The sequence below is a fragment of the Pempheris klunzingeri genome, chromosome 17, assembly GCF_042242105.1.
Source record: "Pempheris klunzingeri isolate RE-2024b chromosome 17, fPemKlu1.hap1, whole genome shotgun sequence".
Taxonomy (NCBI): Eukaryota; Metazoa; Chordata; class Actinopteri; order Acropomatiformes; family Pempheridae; genus Pempheris; species Pempheris klunzingeri.
Genome location: NC_092028.1, coordinates 10,876,038 through 10,887,528, shown reverse-complemented (window position 1 = coordinate 10,887,528; position 11,491 = coordinate 10,876,038). Strand labels below are relative to the sequence as shown.

The 11,491-nt window shown below is 41.3% G+C and overlaps 1 protein-coding gene across 1 annotated transcript; it reads left to right on the top strand.

Moving 5' to 3' along the window:
• The first annotated feature begins 421 nt into the window (after positions 1-421).
• Positions 422-11,402, top strand: LOC139216542 (casein kinase I). Its single transcript, XM_070847686.1, has 11 exons — positions 422-666; positions 3,420-3,510; positions 3,672-3,782; positions 4,960-5,108; positions 5,805-6,033; positions 7,523-7,693; positions 7,896-8,044; positions 8,216-8,411; positions 8,566-8,705; positions 9,397-9,464; positions 9,568-11,402. The coding sequence occupies exons 2-10, from the start codon at positions 3,435-3,437 to the stop codon at positions 9,427-9,429; spliced, it is 1,254 nt and encodes a 417-aa protein (XP_070703787.1). The 5' UTR covers positions 422-666; positions 3,420-3,434; the 3' UTR covers positions 9,430-9,464; positions 9,568-11,402.
• Positions 11,403-11,491: the final 89 nt, after the last annotated feature.

The following is an 11,491-nucleotide window of genomic DNA, read 5'->3' as shown; positions in this document are numbered from 1 at the left end:
TGATAATCAGGCTGAGCTCACTGTACATAACAACAATTTGTATTACACCGGAAACTCCCAGTTGTCTTTGGCCTCAAATTTTGAGCTAGGTGTGTGGGCTTGTACACTCAGGAAGTCAGATTTGATGCTTGCCAGGATGTCATCTGGGAGATGTATGCACCATCTGATACATAAATTTCCTTTATAGCAGAAAAAATACTACTACTGATTATTATTAGTAATATAATTATTTTCGTTATCATCATTTTCTGACATGAAACTTGATATGTTTGTTGATAAACAGCGCTGTGACTCACTTTGAGTCACAGAAAGAAACGGGGTAACTAATGAATGGTCAAATTTATGGAGGAAGGATCCGTCAGGTGTGACGTTTCCCTTTAATAACTGTGCCCTGACAGCCACAGAATGACATCATCGACGTTGTGAGCGGGCGCGTTGTTAAGTAACGAGAGGGGGAGACAGACTCGAGTGGAGAACGGCCGCTCGTGCTGCTGGAGCATCATAGGGACTATCAACAGTGAGCGCAGCCGACGACAGATCTAAGAGCTGGGGGAATGAGAGCCGTCAGAATCCGCTCCCATCCTCCTCAGCCCAGGCCCCTGTCCGACTGACAACCACCGGATCAGAACCTCCACCGAACCAGCTCTCGGACGAACCTAATATCGGGTGAGTGTTGGGTCGGGGAACCGGGGAAACCAAGGGGGAAAAGGGGCCTGATTCGGCCGAATCAGAGTCTTGTATTCACGGCTTACAGGAGGGGGGGAGGGGGCGAGTAGTAGGGATGGCTATCTCCACAGGCTAGTCCAGCACATACATGGGTGCGGTTTTAACTATGATACAAAACATGGCGAAGTGCGATATACTCATCTACAGCTTCTTTGAATGTGGAAAAATAACCGTGGTGCAATACGCAGCGCTATCACGGTTCTGTTAACGTATTTCAACTAGCTTACTCTTAGCAGCTAACAGTTCACTAACGTAACGTAGCCTGAATGCCTTCGCTTGGTAATTTCGGCAACGGCACTTAAAGCATCTGTAAATTACACGAACGGGGCTTTTAAAGCAAAAACAAAAAAAATGGCTCGTGGAGGATTTTATGAAATGTGATATTAGTTACGTTGTAGCAAATATTTTGCCCTTGTAGCGTAAATCACAACTGACTTCAAATTGCAGCCAGTAAATAGCAACGTAGCCCGAAATCTGCCATTACCACCAAAAACCTAATTATTAAACTGTAATTTTATATATTATATAATATTTTAATGTTTGCATTTCGAGTTGAGTTTGTAACACCGGAGCTGATCGTGGAGTGACAGCTGCCTGAGCGTGAGAGGCGTAGCATTACTCTGTTTTTCATGTGACTGAAATCCTCTGGCTTTGGGTCTCGGACACTTGTTTTCTCTCCTGAAGAGGACTTGTTTTGACACTTTCATGCAGGGCACTTTCCACATAAGTGTCTCCTACTGGCTACATATAAAGACATGTAATGTTATTTAACACTTGGGAGTCAGGTGATGACAACGATATTTGGATGGACAGGACAACCCACCCCCACAACTACTATTACGACTCCCCTTCACCAGCAGATATGTTCTGTACTATCTTAACCAAGCCACTGTCCTGTCAAGCGATACTACCCACTTGCTACATATGACACAGGACATTATTTAAAACATCAAATGATGCATTCTCTGGCTGCTAAATGTTTACCAATGCTTTACATATCTTTGCAATACCAAGTTGTCCTTAGCTAAGCTTTAGAATGACAACGTGAGGGTATATGCAACTGAAAACCATATGAACAATGTGATTTAAAATTGCACGTCACTATTCCAGCACCAAGTAATTAATCAATGGCACTTACTGTGTAGCCTTGTGATTAATGTTGCTCCCTAAATCGGGTCCCCCGGCTGCAGCACGAGACACCCTCTTGTTGTAATGAAACCTAACCCTTTATTAACCCAAATCCACGGGCCTCCATCACATCCACCATGGCAGGCTGTCCACTCGTTAGCTAAAGCAGACAAGGAGGTCCGAGCCCACATCCTGCATTGTATGTGTTGAGTTGATGTTTTCACTTGAAATGAGGACACTGCATTGCAAGTTGTTTTGAGATGATCCAAGACGATTATATGTAAGCCATCATCACTATTTAAATAGTTTTAGAACAGACCTGGTGTCTGCAGCTCTTTTTTTTTTTTTTTTAGTCTCACTGCTTACGATCAAGCAAAGTAACTTCTGGGATAGTTTGTGTTGTGACAAAGGCGGTTGTGGATGGAAGCAGACTGAATGCAGAGGACTAATCCTGCAGAATTGATGACTGTTCTACTTGCTTGAGCTGGCATGTCAACAAAATTGAGGTTGCCTGAGAATGTTTTGTTAGCCAGCTTTTCTCTGTTGTCATGAGACAATTTCATGTTTTCTACAGGGGAGGTGGAATGATGCAGACATTGGTAAAAACAATGTGGCCTATTTCGTATATTGCCTTCTTGAAGTGTCAATAGGGCACATGCCTGGTTATTTGAAGATGCAGCAATGCTACATTTGGGTCCACTGTTGCTATAAAAGGCACAATTTGTTTACATAGCACTCCCAAATTGGTGGTGAGGGAGGAAATGTCCTTGATAAATGATGCTCCACGCTGATACATTCTCTGCAGCACTTTGCTTTCTGAAGTTCATTGCACAGAATTGTCTGAGAGCCTTGACACAGATAAAAGCAGCCAACGCTCCACGGCTGCTCATGCCTTCCCTCCCTTGGCAGTGCTAGCATAGAACAGTGGAGAGCTTAGTCTTGCTTTTGCAGTGGCTGCACAATGTGGCGTGGCCGAGAGAGTACTAAATAAATGATGATCCTGCTCCAGCGTCACGTGCAGTTCAGCTCAGAGGATGCACTTCATTTCCTCATGTGTGCTAAGTCTTGGTTCACATGCAGCAGTTGATTCTAGTCCTCTGCCTCTCCAAGTGACATTTCTCTGTAGCCTTTATTTTGCTGTATTTCTTTCTCCTCCCTTCCCTCTTTTGCTGATCTCATTGCAACCACCTCCCCCTCCCCAGCCACCCTACAAAACTAATCGTGTGTTTCTGAAGGCCAGACAGCTGTCTGCTGATCAGCTAACCCTGCTCAGGCAACATTTTCACACAAACACGCAGTCAGTTAAGGGTGTCTTGGAGAGTCACGGATCATCATGTGAGCAGCTGACTGACTCTTGAGGAAGCCTCCCCTCATTCTTTAAGTCAGGAAAGTTGAGGAAATAGTTGTACGTCATATTCAGTTGAACTGTACATGTACAAGCTCTTGCTAAAATGTTTCTCACTCAGTGGAGAGAGAGGAAAGAGGCGCAGCACATATGAGCTAGTATGGTGTCATGCGTCCATTGGTGTCTTTTATAATCATCTCTTTTTGTCTGTTTGTGACAGTGACAACTCGCAACCATGGAGCTGAGAGTGGGGAACAAGTACCGGCTTGGGCGAAAGATAGGGAGTGGTTCCTTTGGTGACATTTACCTTGGTAAGTGCAAATGCAGTTTTTTCGGGGGGGCATGGAAAGCAACCCTGCCTCTGCCCCTTCCTCTGCTAAGGTTCTTTCCCCATTAGCTTCTGGACAGTTCCTCATTTCATATGGTACCATTAATTCTTTAATTAAAACAATAATTTTGTGTGTCTCCTCAGGTGCCAACATTGCCACTGGTGAGGAAGTAGCCATCAAGCTGGAGTGTGTGAAGACCAAGCATCCACAGTTGCATATTGAAAGCAAGTTCTACAAGATGATGCAAGGAGGAGGTAGGAGTTACTATAGCTCTGACACGCTTAACAAGATTTTCCAAGCATTCTTTATCAGTTTTTTTGCCCCTGGAAATCTTAAAGATGCAAATACCCTGCTAAGCCTCCCAGAAAGATGTGAAGTCAATTCTTTAAGCAATAAGACTGAATGACTATCATTGTTTCAAATTGTTGTGGTCTAAATCCACCTTTGTTGGACCTACAGTACTGTGCAAAAGTGTTTTGAATTAATTGCAGTTTTTTAAATTGATTTACAAAATGCAAAGTGCAGAAGAAAAATCTATACATGGTGCCGCTCTCCAGCCCTTCAGTGAACCTTCTGCACCCCAGTTCCTGTTTTCTTGCATAGTTGACTCGCTTGGCCATGTTTACCTGGTGTACCTGGGTCCCACTGGTTTCTGCTAGTTCTGAGCTGATGGCACTGCTGGACATCTTCCAATTTCGAAGGGAATTAAGCATAATGCGTCTTTCATCTGCTGCACCAAGTTTCCTTGGCCGACCACTGTGTCCACGGCCCTCAACGTTGCCCATTTCGTGAGCTTGAACAGCACATCTTGAAACCTCAGTCTGCCTTGAAATCTTTGCCTGGGAGAGACCTTGCTGATGTAGTATATCTACCATGTGCCTTGTTGCTGTGCTCAGTCTTGCTGTGGTGTATGACCTGTGAAATGAAACTGTCTTCCACAACCTCACCTTGGTAGCAGAGTTTGGCTCTCAGTTTTATAATATATGATATAATAATAATAATAATAATAATAATAATATATAATTTGTAAATCATACACCTGACTATAATCCTACTAAATCCCTGACTTTGTGCAAGTGTACCTAGAAGAACTGATGTTTTGAAGGCAAAGGGTGGTCACACCAAATATAGATTTTTCTTCTGTTGGCTCACTTTGCATTTTGTAAATTGATAAAAATGAACACATTTTTGAAAGAGCAGCATTTCTTCACAACTGTCTATTTATTTTGCGCAGTACTGTACATAGATGAGTAAAGGCATTTTCAAGAAATGTATTATCTCATGTAAAATTTAGTAGGTTAAAAAATGACAATTTGATGCAAAAATTGTTACATGACAAATAATATGCATTGTAATTGTGCCAGTAATTGCTGAAAGAGAAAACTTTATGATGACTGTGTGTGTGTGTGTGTGTGTGTGTGTGTATTGTAGTGGGTATTCCATCAATAAAGTGGTGTGGTGCAGAGGGAGACTACAACGTGATGGTGATGGAGCTGCTTGGTCCCAGTCTGGAGGATCTTTTCAACTTTTGCTCTCGAAAGTTCAGCCTCAAGACTGTCCTGCTTTTGGCAGACCAGATGGTACGATACGAACCCTCATGTTAAGGGTTAGGGGCAGGGGCATTAGAATTAGGACAGTTTCACAATGTGAAACAGTTTTGTTTATAAGTAGAATACACAGACATATTTATGATCCTACTAGATCATGTGCATGACTGACTTGACTTATTTGTTGTTGCACATGCTCTATATTTGAATATTGCTCATGATTCCCTCAAGGCTTCTTTAAAGCTTGTAGATGTTTTGGTCTCCACTACTCTTATGCATCCAGTTTACTTTGTAATTCTGGCCTCTTCTTAGACTGCTGGCCTAGATATTTCATTTCATGCATTGCTCTCTCAAGCACAACTCATCTCACCTTTTGTTCTAACTGCAGCCAAGTTGCTGTGTCAGTCCTCTATAAGGGTGTTTGAGTCTCCACTTATAGCCTGGGCTCACCACCTTCTCATGGCCGGTCTTCAAGTATCCCGTTGTTCTCCCGTCCTCCTTTTTTGTCTTAGTTTGCTCAACGTATTAATGCATTGAGTGCACTTACTACTGCTCAATGACTACAACTTTGAGAAAATACAAAGTCCTGTAAAATGTGACAATGTGACCTTGTGTCATGTATTCCTGTCACAAAGACACTCCCCAATGTATCCTTTCTGTGTAAAGTATTTTATATTGTGTGCCACAGTACTGACTATTTTGCCACTCTGTCTTCCTTATCATCTTTAGATTAGTCGTATTGAGTACATCCACTCCAAGAATTTCATCCATCGGGATGTCAAGCCTGACAATTTCTTAATGGGACTTGGCAAGAAGGGTAACCTGGTGTACATCATTGACTTTGGCTTGGCCAAAAAGTACCGTGATGCCCGCACACACCAGCACATCCCTTACAGAGAGAACAAGAACCTGACTGGCACGGCACGCTATGCCTCCATCAACACACATCTTGGAATTGGTAAGGCACACTTGGAGCATATAAACAAACCTGATTGCTTTTGTGATGTGTGTGTGAAGGGTATCAAGAACTGTTCATAGTCATAAAATAAAACTGCAGTGGTTTCTTGACCCTGTTATTCACACACACACGTGGTAGGTCTGTTATAGCCTCGTGATGAGGTATGTGATGAAAGCCCCTATTACAGTTTTATATGCTATATTTTACATGTTCAGCAATCTCTTAGTAGCGATGGTTGATTAAGAGTTGAACTTTGCCACTTTTCTATTTTTTAGTGTCTCACTCCATGGTATTGATTGTGCAATGAAATGAGACATTTCACTGTATTATGGGTGTTCATGATGGTATACTCTCATTGATGGGTAGCTCTAGTCATGTAGAGCATCCTGCTTCCTCAGGGTCCCACCCTTGCTCCTCTTTGACAGCTGCCTCTAAACACCATGTTAAATGTGACTCTTCAAAGCTGGCTTATGCAGATATCTCTCTCTATATGACATTCATCCCTAGCTTGGAGGTGTACTGCACTGGTTTTGGTGAGATATTGTTAGATATCTACTGGATGGCCAAACATTTAATTGAGGGATATTTCTGTTGTATTATTTACTCTGCACCTAAACTTATTTAAGTGTTTTTTTCTTGAGTCATAGTTTTTAATAGTAAAGTGTTATTATGTCCACACTTTGCTCTACTTTAAAAGGTATACAATCTGTGTTAAGCAACTTATTTTGTTTGCTGATTACCATGCTGTACAAGTTTCTCTGTAAGAAGTGCCACATGAACACCTTATTTTACTGGGTTATCAGGTCAGGGAAATTATTCAAAGGTTTGGCCGTTGTGCAACGGAAACTGCCCATATCTTTTTGTAGGAAAAAAAAATGACTACGCAGGACATTATCATCATCTTCCACATATAGGTAACAGTAACCCACAGATATTGAGTAAAATTTATGAGCCACACATGACACAACCTGTTTTCCAAGTAAAGTCATGTGGATGAAAAAATAAATATTTATTCGGTTGTGATGTATTCTCAGCTACAACATCACGCCCATCTAATATCACTTGACAGAATGATTGAGCTAATAAGTGAAAACTGCTAACAGGGCCCAAAGGATTTTCTGACTGCATGAGCTGAGTTTTATTGGCTATTATTTGCTGTGATTAAAGTCACTCTAAGCTGTGTGTGTGTGTGTTTGGCCCTGGAGACACCTTATAGCAGGTGGTAGTAATGTGGTATTTTGTGCAAACATCTGTTAATGATCATTACATTCTTGATAGATAAAAACTATTTAAGGAGAAGGCACATGAGTCTTCACTTTGATGTCCCTGTCCATGCAATGATGGCTAGGCACATTGAATACATTTGACACAGTTCAGCTATTTCAGAACTGTACATAGGGCTTGAGCAAATGACCCTTTGTCGTAGCACTAGGCAGACATTCCCCAGTTTTCTCTTTCTCATATGCACTCTCATGCTTTCTGTCCACAGAGCAGTCCAGACGCGATGACCTGGAGTCTCTTGGCTATGTCCTTATGTACTTCAACTTGGGCTCCCTCCCCTGGCAGGGCCTCAAGGCTGCTACCAAGAGACAGAAGTATGAGCGAATCAGTGAGAAGAAAATGTCCACACCCATTGAGGTTCTCTGCAAAGGATACCCTTGTAAGTAATGTGCCTCTTTGTATTGGGGCAGCAACATGCCCGTAGTTGCAATATTGGGTTTTCTCAGTATGGAATTGAATACTAGCAATGCAAATGTTATCAAATCACTATAGTCGATGCTTAAAGTAATTCACTTCTTTTTTTTGTGTATTCTGAGTTTCTCATCATAACTGTGTTGCTTGTTTTTTAATTCTCCTTACAGCTGAGTTTTCCACATACCTGAATTTTTGCCGTTCACTCCGTTTTGATGACAAGCCAGACTACTCCTACCTACGCCAGCTCTTCAGGAATCTTTTCCACCGCCAGGGTTTCTCCTATGACTATGTCTTTGATTGGAACATGCTCAAATTTGTAAGTTTACATTAAGTATTTCTAACTTAAGTATTGATTTTTGTTTTGGTGCTTAGCTGCCACTCTTTGACCACTGTACCCAAAAATCAGACAGCCTACAGTATAATACAGCTAATTGAAAGCTATTTTTGTAAATTGAAAAACTTTAACGTAGCTGATCTCATCTATCAGGGTGCCAGTCGGACAGCCGAGGATGGGGATCGGGAGAGGAGGACGGGAGATGAGAGGGATGAGCGGATTGGAGGAGCCCCCAGGGGGTCTGCATCGCGGGGCCTCCCCCCAGGTCCCAATCCTGGGGCTGCCAACAGAGTCAGGAACGGACCAGAGCAGGCCATCTCTAACCCGGCCTCACGGGTCCAGCAGTCTGGTGAGTGTACTGCTCAACTATCGAAATCACAAACTCCTGCTATGTTTCTGTTTAGAGTAATACTATGCTGACACTGATGCAATATTGTATGGGGGGGGGGGGTAGAGATTCTGCATCAAATGTAGATGGTTCTCAATTGTATGCATAATTTCAGGGAACACATCACCCCGTGCAATTTCTCGCGCAGAGAGGGAGAGGAAGGTGAGCATGCGGCTCCACCGTGGGGCTCCTGCCAACGTATCGTCCTCTGACCTCACAGCCCGTCATGACCAATCCAGAATTTCCACGTCACAGGTGAGAACTCGCTCACCGCTCCTTTCTTTTGCCGTGGGACACATATCACATTAATGGGGGAAAAAAAACAAAGATTGGCTCCATCTAGGCATGGAAGACTGGGTGATGGGCTGATTTTAAATATCCACCACAACGAAATGAATTACGAGCCATGGTGTTAATTTTGTCTTAAAATTATGAATATAGACTTTAAGGATACTAGTAAACTATCACCCCACCCTTCTTCCACCCAGAATGTATCTATAGTAAATAAGATGGTGATGAGATAACGGGAACCAATACAACGGCACAAGAAAGCAAGGCCACAAAAAGTTTCTTAAAATAACGTCAGCACTTTCTTGACTCACAATTACATACAGTTAAAATGTAGTATTTGCTGCATGGTTATTATGCCATACACACCTCAAATACATTTGTTAAAAAAAATAAAATTTAAGAAAAATGAATTTTTGTTGTTTTCACTCCAACACAAAGCTGTTGAAACCTGAATCAACTCCACAACTTCTTAACTTGTTTAGAAATGTTGTTCTAAAGCAATTTCTAGTAGTTGTAGTCACGTAGTGAAACTGTATAAGGAAATCAATTAACAAAGTTGTCAAAACAGTGTTAACAGTCTATTGTGTGTGTGGTTCTGTGGACTAGACTGTTAATTCCTCCTTAATCCTTAATTCAATTTTTTTTTTCTTTGCAGGTCAGTGTGCCATTTGAGCACATGGGGAAGTAGAATTCTTTGGCTCTGCATGCACATAAAACTGACAGGTGAGGTCTAATTTCTGATTTATTCCCATTCTGACTGCAGAAATAACAAGATTCACCAATGCATTGATCTCCGTAGTGACTGTCACTCTACTTGTTGTTGCAGGGCTGCAAAGTATATTCATCGCTCCAGTTTATTTTCCTTTATTTTTACCTTGTCTTATGAAAAGATGATTGCCAATGGACACATGGATCTTTGGAAAGGACAGTAAATCTTTAAAGGATCCAGGGACGCACATGACGGTATCCAACAGTCATTCTTTGATGAACCTTTTTTTGCTTAATTGTGGACCATCACCACCGCCACAATACAAAAAGCAAATGAATGACAGTCCTAAACAATCGTTGCTCCGTGGTTGTCCATTCCCTGCTCCACCCCTGAAAACATTCCCACAGTACATTCTGTCTGACAAATGTGAAGAACTGTTGGCATCAAAGAAGCAGAAAGGTATCAGGGACACGCATGTTTCTCCTCAAAGGTCAACTTCATGATTTGATGTAGACTCAGCAAATCTTTTATCTTTTCAGTTTCAAGACAACTAAAAACAACATTTCAGTGAATGTCGCCTCTTATCTTTCATGAGGACATCTTAGATTGGAGCTTGTTATGAGTTTCTTTCTTTGCTTTTTTGAAAGACGTAACAGCTGAAAGATGAAGAAACGGGGAGAGGTAGGTTAGAGAGGTAGTAGACAAAAAGAGGGTAACTTTGAAAAGGATAAGTAAGTGATGTTTTAGCTGTTGTAGAGTAATGTTTCTGGTGAAGTAGCAATTGGTGCTTGCTTGCCCTTCATCCATGTTGTGATGATTTACTGTCCCTTAAAACTCAGCCACCGCAACCTCCATCACTCCTAATTTTGCCTGTTTTGACTTGCGTGTTTTCTTTGGTTTTAATGTGAGTGGGTAAGGTGAAGAATGACCATAGACGTTGCAAAGAAGCACTCCAAGTCTTGAGGGAAGCTCCTCAGGAAATTCTCAGTGTATTTGACCAGAGACCATAGCTGCCCATTTTGGCTAACAAATAGTGGCTGCAATTTTTATGATAGTTCTTAATGTTACCTTTTTTATTCTTTTTGTTATTGGAGGTCATAGGGGAGTGGGCAGGATCTTTTAGGGATGACTCTTAGGGGAATGGGACATCCAATGATTTTTTTTTTTTTAAATGTTTATTTCACTGTAAATATATATTTTTTATTTTGATGTAAAGCCAAAATGTGGTTATTTGTTTTAAGGTGTAAAGTAGAAAAATGCATACTAATGACATAAATTGGGGCTGGTTTCAAAATTTTATGTATTCAAAGTACTAAATTGTGTGATGAGCTACTGTTACTATGCCAGCTGGGTCATCCAACATTGTATGTGTGTGAGTGTGAGAGATTCAGTGAGTCCCTGCTAAGAATACAAGATTTATTTTGTCATTGTTTGTTTTTATCTCCGGCCTCTGCTATTTATGTTAAACTATTTTTTATTTGTCTGAAATAACTGTCCTTTTATTCGTCTTTTGTTTCATTTCAGTAGCTTGTTCACGTTTTCCTTTTTCTTTTGCCTGTTCCTGTTTATGCTTCAAAGGCTGTCCCCCTTTTATCGTACATAGGACTTTCCATATTCCTTTTGCAAAAATGATATGCTAATAGTTTGATGTCACCTTTTGGATTTTAACCTCGAGCAACCTTGATGATGTCATTCAAAAGAAAACAACTGATGCAATTGCAGGGATGTGTAAATAGCAGTGCACTGTGTGTGTAATTACCTTTGTACAGGCCACCTTGACCCAGTGGCATTGTAACTGTTGGGTTGGGAATGGTGTAGAGGATGTTGAGGTGATGGGGATTTCACTTTCTGTATTGTGTACTGATATCTTGTACAGTTCTTTAACACACTTTATTTACAACAGTATTTGTGTATATTTTATGAAGTAATAAAAATGAATAACGTTGCTCACACCTTCTTGCTGAAACTTCTTCCTCATCTTAAGTTTGCTGCTGCGTGTAGTAGTTTTATAAGGAGGTGCATTTATTATCAAGAAGGAAGT